At 38.8% G+C, this 23,485-nt stretch overlaps 1 protein-coding gene across 5 annotated transcripts in view; it reads left to right on the plus strand.

The window, feature by feature from the left end:
- Positions 1 to 23,485, plus strand: part of CCNY (cyclin Y) — a 122,675-nt gene that overhangs the window by 79,759 nt on the left and 19,431 nt on the right. For all 5 annotated transcript variants that reach the window (XM_065731491.1, XM_065731488.1, XM_065731492.1 and 2 more), the window contains 5 exons: positions 3,339 to 3,439; positions 6,666 to 6,701; positions 10,898 to 10,955; positions 11,052 to 11,171; positions 21,752 to 21,918. In XM_065731491.1, coding sequence (XP_065587563.1) covers positions 3,339 to 3,439; positions 6,666 to 6,701; positions 10,898 to 10,955; positions 11,052 to 11,171; positions 21,752 to 21,918 — 482 coding nt within the window. The remainder of the gene's footprint in view (positions 1 to 3,338; positions 3,440 to 6,665; positions 6,702 to 10,897; positions 10,956 to 11,051; positions 11,172 to 21,751; positions 21,919 to 23,485) is intronic.

A 23,485-nucleotide genomic window follows, 5' to 3' on the forward strand; every position in this document is an offset into this window, starting at 1 on the left:
ACAGTTGTTTGCCATTTTATGTTTAAACAGATGGTTCTTCTCTAAAGTGTACAGCCTTACATCTGTTCTTTATAGATGTCAGGGCTGTATTTTTGTGCAGGCTGCTTCCCAGGTTTGATGGGATTGTTCTGGATTATGATTTTGCTTTCTAATACATACTCTGTTCTCCAATATAATGCCATCTGTAAATTCAATAAAGAGTGCTTTGATTCTGTTATCAAAGTTACTATTCATTATTTGATACTGAGTAGTCAAGACCTCTGTGGATTCTCCCTTACTTCAGCCTTCCAATTTGGAAGTGATCTTTGGGTAACCACAGTACAGCTTTCCAAGCAATTTTTACCTACCATGCTATCCTTGTTTTGTTCTGTGCAAGAGGGAGTCAGAAGTGTTGCTGAATTTGATTTGAAATGATCTGAGTTTCAACTTGAGGACAAAACATTACTTGTGCAGGTTACAGAGTATGTAAATGAGAATCCCTCTCCCTGTCAATGAGATGCCTTTGTAATTATTTGTACTTGCAGAGATTATTAAGGCTCCACATGTGTCCTGTACTCACTGTCATGGTTCCATATGAAGGTTTACCATGGGAATTGTCAGCCTTAATGGTGTGATAGCCAAAGAGGAATCAACTAATACAGAAGTCGGCTCATTTCTTGAAAGGCTCTGTACTCCTGTCTTGGTTCTTCTGGTTTCTATCTGTTACAGCCTCTATGACTTTTATAAATAGAAGGCTTTTTTGGTCAGCCTGGATGGATTTGAAACGTGAGGCTCCTGTACAATTTTGGGTGGACTTACTCCATTGAAATGAATACTGAATTGGGGTTTCTGTGTAGGATAGAACTGGATACTGAGAGATTCTTTTCAAGAATGGAGAAAGTTCACCTGCAGCATTTTGTGTAAGTTCAGAAGAGACTATTTGGCTGGTCCTTGTGACTTTAAATTTCTTCCAGTTTAGTCAAGCTAGAATATGAAACTGTGAATACACTCTCCATTAATTTGGAAAAGGCATGAAATCTCTTTTCTGGCTTACCATATGGTTGCATCTGGACATCAGAGTAGAATCTGGGAACACTGCTTTATTGACAGGTTAGTTATTCACATGGCAAAACGTACCTAAGATAGTAGGATTACACTTGGAACCATTTTTCAGATTGGGAGAAGTGCCCCTTACTGCCACGTGGTTATGGTTGGGTACTGAGGCATGAAACACCACAGATGTTTTTGAGATGTGAAAAGTTCTAAGCCTAACAAAGCCCGATGCGGTCTGAGAACCATGGAGAGGTCTGTGGTGTGGTAGTTTCAGAAGTAATGTGTGTGCCTCAAATGCTGAAGTTCTCTTTGTGTAAGAAAATTTAAATGTGATAGTGATGTTGCTGTAGAGTTCATTTCTGGTTTTCTCATGCTTGTTTTGGATGGGCCAAGTCTATTTATTGTAAATTGTATCTACTTCCATAAAAAGCATTTGCACTTAAAATGTAGAATTGGAACTTTTCAAGTGTTTTTTTGTTATAGTGCTATGACCATAACTCTCTTTTTTTTTTTCCTTTTTTTTTCCCAACCAGTGGAACAGTTTCATTTTCAGAGGTTTTTTTTTTTTTAAGTTTTTATCATCTCTTTGGAAGGTGCTGAACATTCTAATCCAGAAATATGAACAAAACTGTGGTAGAATAAAAGCTATAAATCACCAGAACCCTAATAGTTTTCCCTGTGTATATCAGTGCAATATATTTGCTGGCATTCATACTTCCAGAGCATCTAAATTTTCTGTTTGTGTTGGCCTTGCTTTGCACACAAACCTTGGAAGGCAGATGGGTTGTGAGCTTCCAAAGTTTTATGAAGTACCTTTCCAAACTCCTAGAGATTTTTTGAGGGGGTAAAATCTCTTCCATTATTTTCATTAAACTTTAATTAGCAAGAAAGGTAGTTCAGCCCATGAATGTACTGGTCAGATTGGGCACCCTGATAGTGAAAAATTCACTTTGATAGTGAATTTTGAAATCATTTTAATATTACATTGCTAGAACTGTAGCAGCTTCAGAAAATGATGTTGTTTTTTCTTTTTTCAAATGTCAGAAGACTTTGAATGTTCTTTTGCTCATAGTTGGGTAAAACAGAAAGGAGGATAATTCAGATGCATATGGGTTTGTGAAGAGTCTGTTCTGTCTGTTCTGAACCTAGTGAATACACAAAATGTTACTGAGTGCTGCTGTTTTTAACAATACCTGTTTTGGGATTAGGCAAGGGAAGGAGTACTGAGATGGCACCGTAACCTTGGCACTGAGTTACTCTGTGCTGGTACATTCCACTGGAGATACTGACATTGGGCTCTCAACCAAAACATTAATTGTAAGGCAAATTAAAATTTGTGTGTGGATGTGCCAGCTGAATTTTGAATCTATCCTGCTCTAAATTGAGTGAAAAATTTCTCTTGCCCTCACTTCCATGACAGGAGCTCTTCTTGATCAAGTTATTTACTAGTTTAAGTAAAATAAGTAAGAATAAAATTGAACAGCATCAATTACTCTGAAAGCTATTAGTTGGTGATTCTTTTAAGATGACTGGAGTGCTGTCTGCTCTTAGCAGCTGAAAAAGTCTTCTGAAATAAGTGTTGTCAAATGTCATTTTTGGCTGTTCTTTCCAGTGTGTTTTTACAGTAGTGCAGAGGTATGATTCAAATCTCTTGAATTTACCCAATTAGGAGATCTTATCTTTGGGTTGTTGGGTTGTTTTTTGTTGTTGTTGGGGTTTTTTTGCATGTTTTTCTTCTGATCCATAGCAATCTATTAGTGAACTAATTTTTATGAGTCTTCCCTGTTGATTTTTTAGTTTTTAAGAGTTCTTCAAAAACTACTTTATCTTCTTTCATTTTTATTTTTTGTTTTGTTTTTGTTTAAATTTCTCTTCTCTGAGCATTGTTTTGCACCTGTTTCTAAACCAGTCTTCATCGCTCATGTGGTATCTTCTTCACTCTTCCACTTGTTCATTTGTAATAAATACAGGAACATGGAACTTGTTCATATTTTCTTTATCAATCTTTCTGTTTAATTTGAGTAACTGCACAAAGAGTTCTGTGGTGTTTTGGGGAGGAGGGAAAAAGAAGGAAGGAGGGAGAGACTGAGGCTAGGAGAAAGCATTGGCAAAGCTCAGGCAGGAGTTGTGATTTCTACAGTGGTAATTATTTTTGAACTTCTAGAACCCTTCAAAACATGATCACATTACTGTGTGTGTCATTGTGAGAGACTGAAAAAGTTTATTTTCTCAAAGTTCTTACATCTCCTCAGAAAAATGTTTTGTTATTACGTAATTGCTATTGTTCTTTTGTGTGTTTTTCATAGCATCCTCCTGGACAGCTGAGGAGAAAGTACAGTTCCTGCTCCACTATTTTCCTGGATGACAGCACAGTCAGTCAACCAAACCTCAAGTATACCATCAAATGGTGGGTTTGATATATGTGTGTGTGTGTGTGTGTTGTGTACTTGAAACCTGCATTATATACTGAATATGTATACACATTTCTTACAATTTACTGGGCAACTTTCATAGAATTCAGTTTTTGAAGCAGTAGACTTGTTTAGTCATATCCTGCTTTAGAGGCAGTGAATAGGATGAGGTTATTACTCTGATTTTAGGTTCATGAGGAATCAAACTTTTAGTTCTGCATATCTCACAAGAAACCAACAATTAAGATTCTTGAATTCTAGCAACTGAAATCCTTGTGCTTCAGCATTCAGTTGGATACTTGCTTTGGATTGAAGAGCTTTATTCTGTTCCTGAGAAAATGCTAATTTTCTAAGACCATCCAGTTTTCTGTTTGAAATGAAGTTAATTGATACCAAATTCATATTCAGTACTGAGACACTGGCACTTAAGGGCACAGCAGTGGGGAGCTTTGTATGTGGTATCCACATGGACTTATCCTTGGGGGACACTGCAGATGTTCATTTCAGGTTTCACTGATGTATTTGTCTGTTTAGTGAAGAAATGATATTAATAGTATTTTAATCTTCACATATTGTACAGTAAGAGGAAAAATGTGAGAACAAATATTTGGGTATTTTCTGCTACTTATCATGATTGCAGATACACTCTTAATGTACTTAAGAACTTAACATACTTAAGTGCAAATGTTAATGAAGTCAAAATCTGTGCTATAAAAGGAAAATGAGGGAAGAAGAAATTTGCAGTCTGTGCCTGATACTATGTACAGATATTTGTCTGAAATAGTCCTGCGTTTCCTCAAGTTTTTTCTTTAGTTAGTAACTTAAAAATAATTGAGGAAAATCTTTTGGGGAGCTTTGATGTTCCCTTGAATTTCATAGTTCTTTGCTCTAAAATCCCTTGAACATGTATTGTTTTAAGTGCAGCCTTTCACAGGAGTGAAGTGAGATGCAGCTTCAGGTTCTTTCAGGTCACAAGTTGCGCCGGGGAAGATTTAGGTTACATTTGAGGAAACATTTTTTCGCTGGAAGAGTGGTCAGGCACTGGAATGGCCTGCCTAGGGAGGTGGGTGAGGCACCGTCCCTAGCGCTGTTCAAGAAGCGTTTAGATGAGGTGCTAAGGGATTTGATTTAGTAGTTGGGTAGGGATAGTGATAGGAGGATGGTTGGACTAGATGGTCTTGTAGGTCCTTTCCAACCTATGAATCTATGAGTCTCTTTCAGTGCAGGAACTCAGGCTCTTAGTGGAAACAAGAGGCTCCAGGGGGCTGCAGCAGCCAAGATGCAGTGCTCACAGCAGGGCTGTGAAAGGGCTGGCAGAAAGCTAAGCCGTGGGTAACGAGCTGGGGGTATGGTGGTGACATTTCAGGGCAGAGCTGTGTGGGACAGGGGAGCTGCCTCTGGGAGGTATGGGCCCTGGCTACTGGCATGAGAAGGGCTGGCAGCTGCACAGGGTCAGAGGGTTTGAAGGAAGGGTCATGTGAGGTGAGGAACTGGACTCTGGCATATGAGCCCTCAGGAGGAGGAGTTTCTTTCATCCTCGTCTCCCTATGAGTGGCAGAATTAAGGATGGGGAGACTGCAGGGTTACAGCCTTTGTAGCACAACTTCATTTCCTGCGCCCTTCCTGGATGTCGCTGCCAATGAGTGACTATGCACATGTGCAGATCTATAGAGATATAGTTTGGCTGGCTCCTTTATTTGTTTTGGGTCATTTTATGCATTGGCGGGTTTAATATACCAGTGTGTTACCTGGAGGTCTTCAGAACGGATGGGCTGGCAAAGTATGGTCTTAGAAAGCTGTATCAGCTGCTAGGTAGGGCACCCTGAATGCTAGCTGAACCAGTGCATGAAAAGCAAAATAAAACTCGGGTTTGAGTTAATCTGTTACAGCTCTGAGAGACCTTCAGATTCTGGTATAGATTTCTGAAGAGTAAATATTTTCCTAAACTTAATTTGGCATTTTGTTACAAAAGCAACAGTATGGACAGCAAGCAGAGTTCTGCATGTATGTTCTTACATCCACTTTCATAAAATGAACTGGAGCTGCAAGTTTGTTCCTGGGGGCATCATTTAAAAATTAGATTCTAGCACTAATTAATTTGCCAGATAGTCAAATTCATTCATAAATTTGATTTTTGTATTCAGTGAGGACTATGTCTTTTGACTGTCCTTGAGTACATAGTAATATTTAATTTCTTAAATATATGTATGTAAAAAAAATCAGTTATTCTTTAAAAAGGCTTTCAATAGGAAAAGAGGGCAATTTTGCATCAGTGTATGATGTTAGTCAGTGTTATGTTTTTGCTGGATTTTGTGTTGCTAGAGTAATTAGATAGGCTGATCTTTGTGCTCTAACTTTCAGTGAAGCTGTGTCCGTAGTAAAGCAGATAATCCTACAATAAAGCTCAAGTCTCAAGTTGGAAAATGGAAAATAACTGTGAAAAGCCAAGTCTTAGTTTTCTTCAGGCTCAAACATGAATGCAGTCAGTTGTATAAATAAATAAAAACTTAGCTTTCTGTCAATATAAGGATACTTTGTTTTTGTGCAGAATATATGCAGAGATACTTAGGTGTATGACTGAGAGTATGGGAAATGCATAATGCAGTAAGTTATTCAGGGAGTCATTGTTCACGAGTTGAAATAAGTAATTTGAGGAGCCCAGTATTTGAGTCTCCTGTGTGAGTAACTACATAGAAGGAGACAGAACTTAGTACATTTATACATAAAGTCGATATAAAACATAAGGCAGTGGTGTTTAACATGTTTCAAATTAGCCTTACAGCATTATTGTAGAATCGTGGAATGGTTTGGGTTGGAAGGGACCACCTCTCACTAGACAGGTTGCTCAAAGCCCCATCCTTATCAAACAGTAAGACTGAATGCCCAATGCTGTGTTGCTTTTCCTTCAGCCTTGGAAATCAGTAATGTTTTACCATTGACTTTAGTGGAGGTGGGCTTTAAATCAAAGTTGTGCATGACTTGGTAAATGGATTCTGAGTGTTTTGTAAGGTGCTTCATTAATAGAGAAAAGGAGGCACTTTGAGAGTGCTGGTCAAATATTCTAAATCTATTTACGGGGTTTTTTTTTCCTGGCATCTAATAATGAACAGAAGAAAAGAGGCATTGAGCTTTCTTTTTGTCCTACATTCTGCTAAGTTTTAATTTTGTGTGTTACCATCACAAATAATGTGTGAAATATTAACTCTATGTTTTTCTTTACAGTGTAGCTCTTGCAATATATTACCACATCAAAAACAGGTATGTATACTTGCACTTAAGATCTCTAATCAAAACAAATGGACTTCTGAAACTCAAATCTATGCTTTGGTTTCTTTGAAAATGTTTTTGGGTGTTTTTTCTGTTCACATGTTAGAAACGAGAAACATGTTCTCCAATTTTGCTAAAGGAATAAAGGTTAGAGGATTATGCATCATTAAAATCTGCAAGTCCAGTTAGGATTTAAAAACTCTGATTCAGTATTTGGTATTATGCCCTGGGCACTTCTGTGTTAGTATATATTGCAATTATGTTTAGAGGTAATCTTAATAATGTCTTTCAGGTTTACCTTTTTAGACTGTCCTTTTGTAAAATTAACTGCAAGTCTACAATCAGTTAATGTTAATAGATTTTGAAATACAACAAGAGTGTCACTGTCAATGAGTGTAATTCAGGATGCTGCAGAATTAGAGCAGCTCCTGATTTTTCTCTTCTGGTGTAGCGTGTTTCAGATTTCTACTCAGTCAAGTTAAAATTGAATAGAAAACAGGTTCTCCAAAAAGGTAACTTGGCACACGAATTAACGCTGTTGCCATTGAATTGCACTTTTGTTTCTTAAATTCTATGTTGTCATGATATCATTGTATCATAAAATAATATTCTCTGTTTTTTTCCTAAGAGATTTGTATTCATGTTTCCAGTGACTTCTGTGTATGTGGCTTTTCAGTATGTATTCTCTGAGAACTTGGCTTAGGTCTCGATCTAACAAACCAACTTACAAGTTATTCTTCAGGGCTGTGAGAAGTCCAACTAGGGCAAAGGGAATTGCTCCTAATTTTTAAGTTAAGCTGGTGCGTCATTTGGGACCTTGTTTCAGGTCACTGGAGCACATTGCACTATTTGAAACGAGGCTGGGGTCTCAGAAGAAACCTTTAGAAGTGCACAAAGGCAGAAAGGTTTAGGGCTTGATCCCTGTTAAAAACTCTTAGAAGACTTTCCAAGATCTCAGTGTGCTTTGGACTGAAACATGGCAATCTGTAAAGCAAAAGTTGGAGAGAAATATTTTTTTCCTTTTAATCTAATTTCCTAGGAAATGAAGCGTTAATGATCATGCTTGGTTTACTTGTTTATCCATCTGTGGTTCCCTCATTCCCTTTCATTACAACATCTCTGGGTTAGTTCAGCCAGCTAATCAGTTTTGTCTATGCTTGACTGACTAACAGAGATCCCAGAGTTAATCAGGTTCTAAAATTTTGGGGAACAATATTATAAGTGGTCTGTTAAATGCTGTGCCAAATGAATACAAAGCTCAGCAGAGCAGGGGAACGTTAGGGACTGCATGTGAGGGTGAAACTTCAGTAAGAGCTCACAGTCAGTCAGGAAGAAATCCAGAGGTGAAGGAAGTCAGGCTCACTTCCTTGTGATTTCTGACTGCAGGAAAATATGCACATTTGTAGTCTTACCACTGAACCTGGTACAAGTTTGACCTCCAAGACAGTCAGAGGTGGACATGAATAAAGAAAGTATCCCATGCCCAAGGCATGAAAACAGACACGTTCTGATTGTTATTTTCTTTGAAAACTTGCTATCTGTGTTTTCACTTCTGGGGATGGAAGGGCAATTTATTCAGCAGGAACTGGTGGCTGCTTCTCACCCGAAGTTCCTAGGTACAATGGGATAGATAGGTTGTAAGCAGTGACACTGTGACACTGCAGCAGGTGTTTGTACATCAATTAAACACAGAGTCACAGAATTGTAGGGGTTGGAAGGGACCTCTGGTGATCATGGAGTCCAACCCCCCTGCCAAAGCAGCTCCCTAGCCCAGGTTGCACAGGTAGGTGTCCAGGTGGGTCTTGAACGTCTCCAGAGAAGGAGACTCCACCACCTCTCTGTGCAGCTGTGCCAGTGCTCCGTCACTGCACTGTGACAAAGCTCCCACACACATCTGTGTGAATTTCCTATGCCTCAGTTTGTGGCCATTTCTCCTTGTATTATTGCAACACACTGCTGAGAAGAGTTCAGCCTCGTCCCTTTGCCTCCCACTCCTTAGATATTTATAGACATGGATTAGATCCCCTCTAAGTCTTCTTTTCTCAAGGCTGAACAGCCCCAGGTCTCTCAGCCTTTCCTCATGAAGGAGATGTCCCATGCCCTTTACCACCTCTGTAGCCCTCCGCTGGACTCCTTCCAGGAGATCCTGTTTTTCTTGTACTGGGGAGAACAGAACACAGTACTCCAGGTGAGGCCTCACCAGGGCAGAGTAGAGGGGGAGGATCACTTCACTTGACCTGTTAGCCACACTCTTTTTAATGCCCCCCAGTACCTCATTGGCCTTCTTGTCCACCAGGACACCCTGCTGGCTCATGGCCAACCTGTCATCCACCAGGACACCCAATTCCCTCTCCTCTGAAATGACTCTGAAATGAAGGTTGTGAAACAACTGTTCTGTCTTCAGTCGTCTCTCATTTAGGAATGGAGGGAACAATGTGATAACAGCATGACAACAGCATTCATTTGTATGTGCTGCTGAAACACAACAGTAAAACATATGTTCTGTTTCCTGGCATTATAGGCCAAAGGAAGTTTTTGACATGTGTGGTAGATTTGAGTTCGTTATGGCTGGGGAGCATGAAACTGCTGCAGCCCTTAGGTAGGGTTACAGTTCATTTTGTCAGAAAACGAATCAAGCACCTGCTTTGACACAGAAAAAGTATTTTCAGACAACAGTTATCTGTTACTCCTCTGTGCTAAGCATAAAGCAATTATTTTCGAGTATTCTAATCCATGACCAACCCCAAATGCAAGTTTTCAGAGAAAATGTATGTTTCATATGTTCTCCACATTTTGTTTGTGACTTTCCAGTTAGCTTTTGTGCTTTTCCTGCTGTCTCCTGTCACTGTTACGTTGACCAGCTTTCTCCAGCTTTTGTCACACTGTCCTCCATCTGGTCAGGAACTACACATAGCTTGCTTTTGGAAGGAAAGCGTTGTTGATTTTGCTAAATAAATGAATAAGCAAAATAGGACCCAACAAACTAGCAGTAAAAAAATGTTTGGATCTGTTAATAGATAATTCTGTTTTGAAAAGATAGAGTGAATTTCTTTTAGTGAATAACATGCAAAACTCTATCCATCATTTTTTTGTGTGTGTGATAGATCTTTTTGTATGGCAATCCAGTGTGCCTTCTTAGCATGCAGCAGCTACACACAAAGAAATGACGTGTTTTTTCTTTCTGTCTTCTCATTGTGAAGGGCTGTGGTGTACCGTAGCATAGCGTTGATTCCAGTCTGCTTGCTGGCTTTAAATTAACTACTCCTTTTTAAAAGAACGGTGCTGATATTCAGTGTGAGTAGGCTTTATAACAGAAACAATAACTGTCTTCAGATGCTGAGGTTTAAGTCTGTTATCCATCAAAAAGTACATTTTGTAGACATAAATTTATCTGTAAATCTCTGTGAGGTATGTGCTGGTGAATAAAGACAGAAAATATATTCAATGATTTGTCTCTTTAGACTTCTGTAACCAGAGGATACAGTAAATAAAGATGGTATTGTATTAAGGAAGTCACATGGATGCATCTGTCCAGAAAGTGTCTAGTTCTGACTGGCACTGTTATACCACTTGCTTTTGAGGTTGTTGAAGTTCCTGCTAGGGTTACGCACAGCAGAAATTTTAAGTTGCTTTCTGAACGCTAGAGGTGAATTTGCATCCACTTTCATGTTGACCTTGAACAACAGAGATCTGAGAGAAATAGTGATTAAATCAATGAAGAAACACAAGTGAAGTATATATACATTAAAGAAAGTGTAAGTGTGAAAATAGTGTTGCATATTTGCAAATGTTTGTGGCCTTGACAGTAAAGGAGGAGGAGGAGAAAATAATTAAAAGATGTGGCAAGGATCAACGCGATGAAGTTAAGAAAAGAATGAGTTGATTTCATTACGTTAGAAGTTTACTGTAGAACATCCTTGGGCTGGGACAAAAAGCCTCATGGCAGAGAGCATAAAAGCCTTTTTATATCTTAGGTGTTGAAAGTTGAATATTTTTGCATACTTTATAATATGGATTTCATATTACATGTGAAGCTTATGATAGTGTCCAAAGTCACATTTGTGCAGCATTTCTGAGTACCTCACAGCACAGGGAGCGTTGGAGCTTTAATGATACACTTGCATCTGTGAGAGCTGCATGTTGCTGTGTTCTGATAATGACACTACTTTGGTTTTAATACTTTTTAGGGATACAGATGGAAGAATGCTCTTAGATATTTTTGATGAAAACCTTCATCCCCTTTCGGTAAGTTCATTGACCTCTTTTTCCTGTTCATGTGAACTGCTTTTCTGTCTGCTTCATTTTGTGTCAGTAACCTATTCATAAGTATTTCTTCCTTAGAAATCCGAAGTGCCACCAGATTACGACAAACACGATCCAGAGCAGAAACAGATCTACCGCTTTGTTCGGACGTTGTTCAGTGCTGCTCAACTGACTGCTGAATGTGCCATTGTCACCCTGGTGAGTGTCTACGAGATGACATCAGCTATCTAACAGACTCAGTTTTGTTCCCAAAGCTTGCTTTGCGTGATTTAATAGATGTAGGTGTTGCCAGGGGATCTTTTTCTCACCATGGAGACCAAAGGAATTTCTTGATGGGAAGAGATACTGCAGTTTATTTTCTTAGGGAGAGTAATTGATCAAAGAAAAGGTTGGATAGCATGTGTCACAAAAGCTGGGGCTTTGTCCCTCATGGAGCTATAGCATTACAGGCCACCAGAGTGACTAATGGAAAGCACAGGTGGCATAAGCAGTCAGGACAGGAGGGAATGTTAAAAGCTGAAATCCTTCCACTTTGGGGGGTTTATTGTGTATTGCTGTAATTCCCAAAGAAGAGTTGGGACAGCTGTAGGTAATCTGATAGCACTAACAAGAATTGGTGTACAGATGAAGGATTTGGTCAATGACTGAAACACTTTAGTGATGGCTCCTTTTTGACTTCCACTATACTTGTATTTCAGGACTGCATCATAGAGTGGAACAATTGTGCTCAAGGCTAAAGTTTAGCTCCTTAAAAATAGCACAATACAAAAAAGGCTCAGATTTTCAGCTGGTGTGGATCTGCATAGCTGTGTGGATTAAAGGAGCTAAAGTGATCTCCACCAGCTGAGAATTTTTTCATTTTCCTGAAATTTATATCCTGTCAAATCTCTTCAGCTTTCAGGCACTATTTTGGCTCTGTACTTGAGTCAGAAATACTAGAATGAAATGTGTTTTTTACGAATACAACATGGAGTCTCATAACAGCTTTTCTGTGCACAGTAGATAGTAAAAGGGGAAATTGGAGAAGGCAGATTTTAAAAGCAAGACTCCTTTTCTCTGTTTATCTTAGAAGCCAGGGACAAGAAATTGGTTGTCAGGAGTTTCTCCTTTAGACAGCCAAAATTATTTGCACTAGCCAGTACAGAACAGGAATTTGATGGAAATAGGGCAAGAAACACCCCACAGTGCTCCACCCTTGCATTTTGAAGTTATTACTCTACTGAGTTAGTTGACCTAGCCATTACTCGTTTTCTGACATGACATTTTGTCTCTCTCTTTTACATAATTGCACTAAGTACTTGTCCTTCTTTTTCTTCCTGAGCATTTTCTGCTGGAGGCAAGACATGTGTGAATCAGTATGTTCTTGTATAATTTAATTAATCTACTGTCAAATACAGTGAAACCTTGTTGTAATTATCTGTTATTTGATCAATGAGGGTACTCTTTAGTAGAAAGGAAGAGGCCTTTTTTTTTAAATAACAATGTCTTCCTGTCTTTGCAGTGCATGGAAAATTCTTTGCCACAAATCTTTATCCGTGCCCATATTTGAGTATCTTTCATTTGTAACTAGTTCCTTGCCTCTCCTTTCTCATGTGGCTTCTTTGTGAGGTGCTGCTTTTGGTATGATCTGCAGTTAGATGCATATGTTTTTAACTCCTTTGTTACACTGCAGTTTCTGTAGGTGTTAGCACTCAAAACTTTAGATGGCCTGCCTTTCTTGCCCAACACTGGTATTAGCTATGTTGTCTTATAATCTGATTCTCAAAGTGGCCATGCAGGCGTTTGCAGGTGATTTGGTGTAGGTGATCAGCATTACTGTTCTGCTAATATTACCCATACTTTTGAGATAGTAGTACCTTCCTGACCCCTCTTTCCAGAAAGCTAGAGAATTTTGCAAGTATGAAATTTTGCTGCTGCTGTTCTGTTTTTTTAGATCCCATTTGTTTGTTAGTGTCATCAGAACGGGCCCCAGAGACAGATATATTGTTTTTTAAATGTTCGAATGGAGAAATTAATTAGTTAGAAGGCAGACAACCCCCTCTTCCCCACATCATTTCTGATATATTAATAGTGTTGATAGTGCTATCGATGAATCCTCCAAATGTTTTCAGTTTTGATATCCTGACTGGAGAAGGCAGGAGCAGCACTCAGTGCTGAAGTCTGTGTTTTGCCATAGTCCAGTTATGCATTGGAAAGCAATGTGTTACCCCAGTCTGCCACTTATTCCTTGGGGAAGAGCTGCCAGAGGGTAGGAGGTATATCTGTAGAAATTACAATACATTTTGAACTAGATGTTACAGCTATTATATTTCATTCTAATTATTTTTGAGCATTCCTAACCTCCTTTTTTTTTTTTTTTCCCACTCAGGCACCCCAAACTATTATCATAGACTAAGGAGGCGTAGTTGGATGCACTTGTTGTATGTTGTTAGCTAGGTAGAAGTGGCAGTTAGAGCTGGCTGTATAGGAGTCTGTATGCAGCACTAGAGCAGGATGAATGTGATACTCTAGACTATTAGATAAGCTACTAGTCAGCATCATATTGCTTTAAGCACTTAATTAAAATATTTCAATTAAAGTCTCACTGTTACAGCAAAACCGATTTATAATTAAACAAAAGATTTAATTTTCGCACAGCCTCCAGAGCTGCCAGGAGCTTTCCCATATTGATAGGTGAGAAATTAAAATCTCAGGTTGAAACAATTAAATAGTAATTCACATTATTTATTTATAAAATAATACCTTAAGGATAATATTAGTTTAAGAATTATTTCTGTTGCTGATTTCTGTTTTGGAAAAAAAAGGTTTTGTCCCAGTGAACAGCTGAACTGGACTGTGTGACCTGACTTCTGGAACAAACCAGTGCTTCTCCCTTGATGCAGAATATTCCCATTTTTGCTAAAACTGAGAAATGCCTGTCATCTCTTCTATCTCCTTGAATGCAGAGGTGGCAAGTTGCACACTTATATTAGTGTATTAGTTGAATAAGAAATAAAAATGTGAATAGTAATGCTATCCATACCATCTTGAAAACAGTACAGCATTCATGTGTCAAGGGAGCTGAATATTTGTTCTTTGCTGTTCTGTTCTGTGAAAACAATACAGTTCTATTAACAAGACCTGAAAAGAATGGTCCAAGCTTTCTGCTTTGTCTTGATGTGACTTTCTGAGTTTTGTGCAAGTAGGCCAAGTCTGAGTCACCAGAGAAATTTCAGTATGCATAATAATTTCAACGAAGTTACATTTTGCATAGGCAAAGACTCTATAGGCTCAGCTCAGATATGATGATATCTAAGTTCATGTAGTACGTGATCTGAATTATTTCTGCAAAGTTATGAGAAGAATGTTTTGAAATATATTGCAGAGTTCATACTGTGACTGAAGGGATTTGATATTGGGAAATTTGAAAATTGAAGCATGTAAGAGCAAATTCTCCTTATGATAAACAGGGATTTAATTAATCCAGCCAGATGTTCCTGGTTCTTATTGTATGCTTTAGTCATGTTTTCAGCAACTATGTGAAGAGAGAATATTTTTTAATTTATAGGGTAAAACTATGCGATAAAAAATTGTAGTATTTGAGGATAATTTTCTGTTTATTTAGAGGGAAGGAGGAAGCCCTTAATTGTTTCCTTTCCCTGGAATGTTTTTGCTTTTAAGTGCTGATAAATTACCATTTTTGCATGTTTTCATTTTCTTGAAGCAAGAATCAGTTACTGGTTTTAAGGGGAAAAAAAATGTTACCGGAGGCTTTAGAGATATTTAATTTGTAGTGGAAGTCCTTTTCAAATGGACTGGCCTAACTGCACTTTATATACAGCTAATGGAAGGTGAACGTTCTTCTGCAGACCTCAGAGTACAATACACAGTACTCTTTACTGCTCAGTTTAAAGGCTTTCATTCTCCTCCAGTAACAGTGGCCAAGCTGAGCTCCACCTCATGTAAGAAACACGAGGGCAGTTGTGTGTATCCATTATTGTTGTTCACCAACTTTTTAATTCCACAACAGAAGAGGACATTAATTTCAAAGAATGAATATTGATCCCAAATTAAGTATGAACAGTTAATCTTGCCTAATAGAATGAGTGTTACAAATGTTTGAATTAAAATGAATAAAGTAGAGGGCAAACCTGGAGATGTGTGATCTTGCACTCAATTCCATTAGTGTTTCCTATAAATATCTTCAGTCCTACTTTTCAGTTACTTGCATTTTCAGTTTTATGACTGCATTAATTATTGTGTTTCGACATTTGGTCTCAAAAATAAAAATTTGAGGAAATTGCAAGGACAGTTATGATCTGATGTCCTTTTCTACCAAATGGATGATGCCAGACCTTTATAGAACATCTTAAATGGCCAGCTGGGCAATTGGAAGCACAGCTATTTCTGTAGTATCTTGCTGGGGAACTAGCTAGTTGTGTAGAAGAGAGCATATGGCAATTTAGTGGATTTAGAACTATAATTTGACTATATGGGACCCACCACCAATTTTTTTCATATAGATTAACCATATGAGATTTAACAAGAGCAAGCACAGAGTCTTGCACCTAGGGAGGAATAATCGCGTGCACTGGTACAGGTCAGGGGATGAGCTGCTGGAGTGGAGCTCTGAGGAGAGGGACCTCGGTGTCGTGGTGGATGATGGGTTGGCCATGAGCCAGCAGTGTGCCCTGATGGCCAAGAAGGCCAATGAGGTACTGGGGGGCATTAAAAAGAGTGTGGCTAACAGGTCAAGTGAAGTGATCCTCCCCCTCTACTCTGCCCTGGTGAGGCCTCACCTGGAGTACTGTGTTCTGTTCTCCCCAGTACAAGAAAAACAGGATCTCCTGGAAGGAGTCCAGCGGAGGGCTACAGAGGTGGTAAAGGGCATGGGACATCTCCTTCATGAGGAAAGGCTGAGAGACCTGAGGCTGTTCAGCCTTGAGAAAAGAAGACTTAGAGGGGATCTAATCCATGTCTATAAATATCTAAGGAGTGGGAGGCAAAGGGATGAGGCTGAACTCTTCTCAGCAGTGTGTTGCAATAATACAAGGAGAAATGGCCACAAACTGAGGCATAGGAAATTCACACAGATGTGTGTGGGAGCTTTGTCACAGTGCAGTGATGGAGCACTGGCACAGCTGCACAGAGAGGTGGTGGAGTCTCCTTCTCTGGAGATGTTCAAGACCCACCTGGACACCTACCTGTGCAACCTGGGCTAGGGAGCTGCTTTGGTAGGGGGTTTGGACTCCATGATCTCCAGAGGTCCCTTCCAACCCCTACAGTTCTGTGATTCTGTGATTACTTTTCAGTTTCATGGCACTGTGGCACTATGAAGTTTCCTCATTAAAAAGACAATGCTGTGTATTTTCTCTGACTGCTTTATGATGTTTGGGATGGAGACTGTCTTCATTTAGTTATTCTGTGCTTCTGCAGCTAATAATGTGAGTTACCTTGTGAGGTCGTTGCAAATGCATTTTAATTTGTAGATTTTCAGTTATGGAACTTAAAATACCAGAAGCATAGTCTTCTGTCTGTCAGCGTAAATCTATTGAGTATGGGTTAAAGCCACTACAGTTTTATTGGTATAATAGAGTTTGACATAAAGTGGATCAAAAACAGTATGAGAAAAGGTCATGCTGTACTCTTGCTACTGCCTCTAAATTCTGAGTTCTTCCACAAACATTAGTGACATTATTTGGTGATTGCCAAGACTTGTACTTGAAGGGAATGTGCAACTTCTGGCCTCTGTGTTGCACCACAGGAAACTCCTGTACTTCAGACAGACAGAATCATAGAACAGCTTAAGTTCAAGGGAACACCCAAAGTCACATCTGGTCCAGCCTCTACTCTGAGCATGGCCACCTGAGTTAGGTTGCTTAAGGACTGCCCAGCTGAGTTTTGAATTTCTCTGAAGATAGAAATCACACAACCTCCACAAGAAAAAAATCTGTTCCAATGTTTTATGAAGTGTAAAGAAGTAAAAAAATAAAAAAATAATTACAGGATTTGGGATCCTTAAACTGCAACTCCAGCATGATAAGAGATTTCAGTGGGATATTGAAGGTTGATATTAAGCAGTTTCAAAATTAAGTAACAAAGAGAAACAAACCTTTGGAAACAATCCTATACTAAGATTTTAATAAAATTTGTATGTTGCTTTGGATTATAAAATGTTGAAATGAAGTTATTTGACACTTCAATTTTTGGTATATATCATCCTCAATGGAAAAGAAAAAGAAGTAGACCTCCTCAAGTATTTTAACTTTTCTTCCTAATTGAGAATATAGTATAATATACAAAATATGTTGTAGTGTCCTCTGAGATGGAAAAAAGTTAAATGTTGCTTCACCCTAAAACTGAGCTCCTCAGTGCTGTCTTTAGTTTTCAGTTTCTTCAAATGAATTTACATGCTGTTAATTGGCATGTTGTGTAACCAGCTGCCTGGTATCCAGAATCAGAGAGGTGGAACATCCCACATAACTCGAACAGCATTGGATTCTGAGATTGTTACTGCGGAGAAGATGGGGATGGATTCACCCAACTGCACATAATTACCCTGGGGATTAGGTGTGGCTCAGTAGTGGTCCTGCTGGAGCCATATCAGTGCTGGAGCATGGGGGCACTTGCCAGTCTGGTTAGCCTTGTGCCATTTGCAGTTCTGTTTCTGGAGAAAAAGTCTCCAGGCCTACTGTTAATAACATATGGCTAAATTCTCTACCATGCTATTGGATGTCCAGATCTTGGGAATTAAGATCAAAGACATCTAGACTAGCTCATCATGGAGTAATTTCAGGTCCAGCAGATTAGCTCAAGGTATATGCTGAAGGAAATCAGATCTATACCTCTTTTGGACCTGAAATGGTTCTGGAAGCCATTTAATTATGTGTCTGTGGTGCTGCATCTAAGCTAATGAACCTCTCCAAACTCCAAGCCAATCTATACCTGCAGATTATTTAATTAGGAGAAATAAATTCTCATTAATTCAGATAAATTAATTCTTAACAAGTGCAACTTGTCGAATTGATTTCACTCATGATTAACTGATAATTTGCTGATATTCCAAGTTTGAAGATCAGTCATTGCAAAATTTTGGTGGAAATCTGCGGGAAGCTGAAAAATAAGAATTAAAGAGTGCTTTTCTGAAGTCTTAACTTTGTGCAGGTTGTCTTCTGAAATGTGCACTAGTTATTACAGTGTCTCCAGTGAGGTACAAGTGCTGACCATGAAAAGCTGTTAGAGGCTCACAGTTGCGTAGAACATGTGGTTCATTCCAAACATGGTACATTAATGATGGAGGCATCTTACTCTTGGCTACTGAGTTTTTAATGGAAATGTCTTGGTGGGCCAATGCCCGTCGGTATTTTCCAGCTCAGAACTGTGCTTTAATTTCAAATGTGAAATTAAATATGTGAAAAATGAGTACTGAAGCTCTTAGTGTTGGTGTTGTTTATACTTGTTCTTTGTGAGCTAAGAAAATTAGAACAGTATGTTAGTTGACTGGAACCAATGAGAGTTTCTCTTTGTGTCACATCAGTAAACTTAATCATTTATTTAAATAGTGTTGTTATCGCTCTGTAAAAATCTGAAAACCTGCAGTCACAGAACTTAGTGAATGATGACAGGTGTTGTGAAGACGGCTCTTGGAAGCTATTAAACTATTTGACGTGAACTAGAGGTTGAATTAAGGCAGAATTAATCTGCTGTCTTTTTGGAATTCAGCTTTCTGATATTTAGCAGTGCTCAGGGAAGTATTGCTCACAAAAGCTCGCTTTGAGAAGAAGCACTGCAAAAGATGAGTTATACAGAAAAGGAGCAGCTTCAATCTGTTTTAAGGTTTAGATGCATTGCTAAGCGTGGATCCAACTGTTAAAAGAGGGTGGAGGCAAATCATGGAATTTTTTAAAACATGTTTCTTCTTGATTCTGAAATCTATATTTTTTGTGAGTTCTGTTTCTCTAAAGAAATACTTGCTGAAATAATCCAGAGATGAGATGAGGCTTTTCAACTTTTTTAGTAGAAATTTCTTACATTGACCTCTGAGCTTTTTAATATTTCAGTGTTTACATACATTTCTACCTCCATCCTGAGACAGGACTTACAATATTCTTTTCCACAGTGGGCTTTTAAAATACGACTTTCCTGTGTGACCTTATAGCAGCTACTCCTAAAGAAGATTTAGGAAGTGTTTCGCTTTTGAAAATTGAGTGAGTGAAATTCATCACAACACACAAATACATACTGAGCTGTGAAGTAAACAGAATCCCAAGTCTGTGATTCAGGACCCATATTTAAGAAGACGAGCCCCTGTGTATCAGATGTTAATATATAGACTTTGTATAATTGTATAACTAAGGTGAATGCAAGTGGCATTTCCATATGTCACACTTAGCATTACAGGAACAACCTTTCCAGAGATATGTATATTTTTTTGTACTTGGAGTGTGCTTGCCTGCACATGGAAAGGCTCTCTTCTGCCAGCACAGCACGTGCTGCTGTCCCACCAGTCACGTGTTTGTTTGGGATGAGCAGCAGAGTGATTGCCCACCAGCCTTCTTCAAATGGGCTGAGAGCCACCTGGCCATTCTCCAAAAGTCTGTACTGATTCAGCACATCTTCGCAGCAGCCAGAAGCAGCAGTCCTGAAATAATGTAGGCTGCTGAGCACGTGGCAGACTTTACCCCTTCTTTCTCCTTTTTACCTGTCAAGGTCAAAATCATAGTGTTCACACTGCTCCTGTGGCCTGGACCACGTTTATTGAAGTGCTCTGAGATACAAACAAGGGTTGTCAGTTCCCTTTGTCACAGTGAGCTTTCTTGTGTGTGTAGAAGAGAGAGCTTGTCTGTGCCTCTACTGCTTTCATGGAGGTACCCTGCCTCAGTAAGGCAGAAGCTCAGGTATGTTCTGGCCTTTCCTTAGCCTGAGGTTTGCTGTCTGCAGAGCCATCTGCTTCCCTACAAGCTCCAGCTAGAGAGGGCTGTAAGGAGGACAGTGGCTGTACCTGAGGGATTTGACTGCAAGTTGAAGAACTTAACTACTAGGATATCATAGGCATAATTAGTGACTAATCCTACCTTACACTGAATTCTCACACTAGCTGAGGACTTCAGAAAACTTCTGCAAATGTTTGCTGCAAGATGAGCTTTGTTCTTTTTCTGTCTTCTTCAATACACACTTAAAGCTCCAGACTAAGGCAGGGAGGCCAGAGCGACGGTACAAAACAAAATGCTCTTTTAAGGCATTTTCAGGAGCTGGAAGGCAATCAAAGTGCCTTTCTCCTGGTGAAGTATTTATCACCTTCAGTTTTATCAGAAGATGATGTAGAGCCTCATTTCAGCAAAAGTGTTTCTGGAATTAAGCACAAGTTATCATCAAGGACTAGAGCTATTATTCATATCCCTCACCATGCTGCTAGAATATGTTCAAATGTCAGGTGATATAAGAGTACTGTCTTAATAAGCTGTTCCATTTTTAAAGCTGATCTCTCAATTATGTGCTGGTGGGAAGGTAACAGCATGTTTATGTTCCCCTTTTACTTATGGATAAGTTCATCTGCTTAAGGTGTGTGTTCTCTGAATACCTTTGAATTTGGGTGCACAACGGAACCCCTGTTCTTATTTTTTTGGTGCCTTTGTTTTCTTCCTCTCTTTTTTAGCCAGAGCTGTATGTGAGAAAGAGTACTGCTTTCTGAATTCTTCCTGCTCTTTGTTCTCTTTATATATATATATACATAGATGAGTGTCTCAGTGGAGTACTCATTTGAAATCCAGTGTGTGGAAAGGTGAAATTTAAGGAGGTTGTGTTTACAGTAAGGGGTCATGTTCAACGTTACTGTGAAGCAAATGAAGTTAATTTCCATTGCCCTAATTTGAGTGGCATGATACTGCAACACTTCCTACTTACGAAGCTCCCCATGTTAGTAGTGTGTATTGCTTTTAAAATAGCCTTCCACTCACCTGGGACAATTCCAGGAATTGTTAGCTCATAATTCAAGGAGTAGTTTTGCTTGCTGAGTTGAGCAAGTATGTTTGTATTAGTAGTAAGGGGCTTACACAGGCTGCCTAAGAAGCAAAAGGCAGCCTTTGGAACAGAACCATGAGGTAGTCATGCTCTGCTGAGATGCAAGCACTGCCTTTTTACTGAGCTCTGTGTTTCTATGGTTTTTATATGTGTTTCTGGAGTACTCCTTGGAGAAGTGAGTCTTTTGAGTCTCCAGTGAGACTCACCCACTCACACACATTTTTCTGAGTTTCTGTCTTGAATCCTTGTGTTGGAGTGACCATTTGTTTATTTCTATGGCCTTGGATGCTCTTGCCAGTCTGGATAGTGACATTTTGCACTGGTTTGCTAGGGGGGACTTGCATGACATGATCATATGTCTGATAACTGTCTGGAAATTAGAGCCATGGTTGTTTGTATGATAGCTAATAACTATAAGTTGCTTGCCTTCCATGTTAGTAATTAGCATTTGTTTATGTTAATATTTTAATAATTTATTTAAACTGTCATTTGAATTCATTAGAACATACAAATATGTTAGCAACAGTTACAAATAGAAAAAGAACAGTTTTGTTTCTGGTATTATGGTCAGAAAGCAGAAGTCAACTAAAACATGTATTTATCATATCCAGTCTTGAGCTTGGCCTAAACATATATGTTAAACTTCAGGTTTTATAAAAGAACTTTCTTGAGACCAGATTACTGCTTTGAAATTGCTTTAATGGGTTTATTAGAATACTTAATCTATTTTTTATATTAAGTAGAACTGAAAAGGTCTGGATTTTAATGTGTTTCCACAGGTATATCTTGAAAGACTTCTAACTTATGCAGAGATAGATATTTGTCCAGCCAACTGGAAGCGAATTGTGCTGGGTGCTATTCTGCTGGCATCCAAGGTTTGGGACGACCAAGCAGTGTGGAATGTGGATTACTGCCAGATCCTGAAAGATATCACAGTCGAAGACATGTGAGTCCAGTGTGCTTGTCTTTGTCCATGATCCATGTATATGAGGGAGGGAGGGGAAGTTATCTCATAAAATATATAAAGCTTGAGTGCCTGCGTAGTATCTAAATGTGGTGGATGCTGATATATGTGGCATGAGGTCTGTTGGAGAGTTGCTTATGTAGAAAACATGAATTGTGTTGTTGTTAAACTGTATTTTACTGCTGGATGTTCACACATACTGAACTTGCAGAGTATTGAAACCTATGACTTGAAACACACACACACACAAAAAAAAAAAGTCAGATGAGCCTGCTTGTCTTCAGTTCAGCAGCCTTTACAGTAATGCTAGTTCTCTGCATGGACAGCAGAACAGTGTGTAAGACAAGAATGAGATTTGTTCTGATTCTAAAAACTTGTAGACAGCCACCCACTTACAGCTGCCATTACTCAGCCCTTAAATGATCACTCGTATTTCTGCCATTATTCAAATACTCTTTTTTCCATATCCTGCTGAATTTGCTTGCAAGATTCAAAGATACATATATTTTAACTTGCAAAGAGAAAATTCATTTTGATAACTTTTCCATTTTTTTTACATTATGGTGTTCTTAAGAAATGTATTGTAGTGGCACAGAGTTACAGAATGTGGCTAGGTACTTCCCAGTCATTCTATGAGTGTATTGCAACAGTAATAAAAGGAACTGTGATTAGAATAAACACAATTAAGATCTTAATATTTACAAATACTTAAATGAATATTTATCCCATTAAATAGTTGAGTGTTCTCTGTTGGTTGGTTGGTAGGTATTACATGTATGTGCTAAAGTGCCTGAGTATCATAACATTCAGGGTTGAGTCACGCACCATGCACTAGCTCACAGTTGCCCTTATTTGAGTTAATGTGCATGTGAGAGTGCCACCAGAATGGCAGAAGCTGGCAGCATGGTGCTGGGATTATGCTGGTGGGGGTCAGCTTCCTGAACAGCCCACAGAGACTAGTGCATTCGGTGCATAGTCTGAATCTACAGCAACACTCCCATTTTCATAAGAACTACTGATGGTAGAATGATTTAAGAGATGTTTTTAGTACAGTATCTCTGGGTTTCTAAGCTCTTTTAAACAGGGAGAGGTGTTTCTAATAAAAATATATAGACCTGTTTCTACTTTGACTCAGTTATATCATAACTGTAGTCAGCGAAAAGAGTTTACTGTGGCTAAATACTATTTACATTTATTTATATTCACATTTATTATGTTGTGGCCACACACTATTAAGAGAAGAGAAAGGAGGGAGGAAGTGAACAAGAAAAATGTTTATAGAGCCAGTGTGGTTTTCAAATCTCAGTTTGCAATCTCAGTGCAGTGAAGATGAAGCATTTCTGCTACATCTGCTCAAAGTCTATGCTACTGAGAAAGTACTTTATAGCTAGTCTGGAAATGATCTGTAAGGAGAAGGTTCAAAGCTGGGAGACAGCTGACTGCTTAAAATGGAGCATGCTCATACACTTACAGATAAGACACTTTGATACTGTGAGTAGCTGTCATTATTGTAATGTGTAATGGCCCTCTTTAGGAAGTAGGAAAAAGA

Source organism: Cyrtonyx montezumae, unplaced genomic scaffold (genome assembly GCF_038088225.1).
Source record: "Cyrtonyx montezumae isolate F1298 unplaced genomic scaffold, pur_monq_1.0 scaffold_14, whole genome shotgun sequence".
NCBI classification, from domain to species: Eukaryota; Metazoa; Chordata; class Aves; order Galliformes; family Odontophoridae; genus Cyrtonyx; species Cyrtonyx montezumae.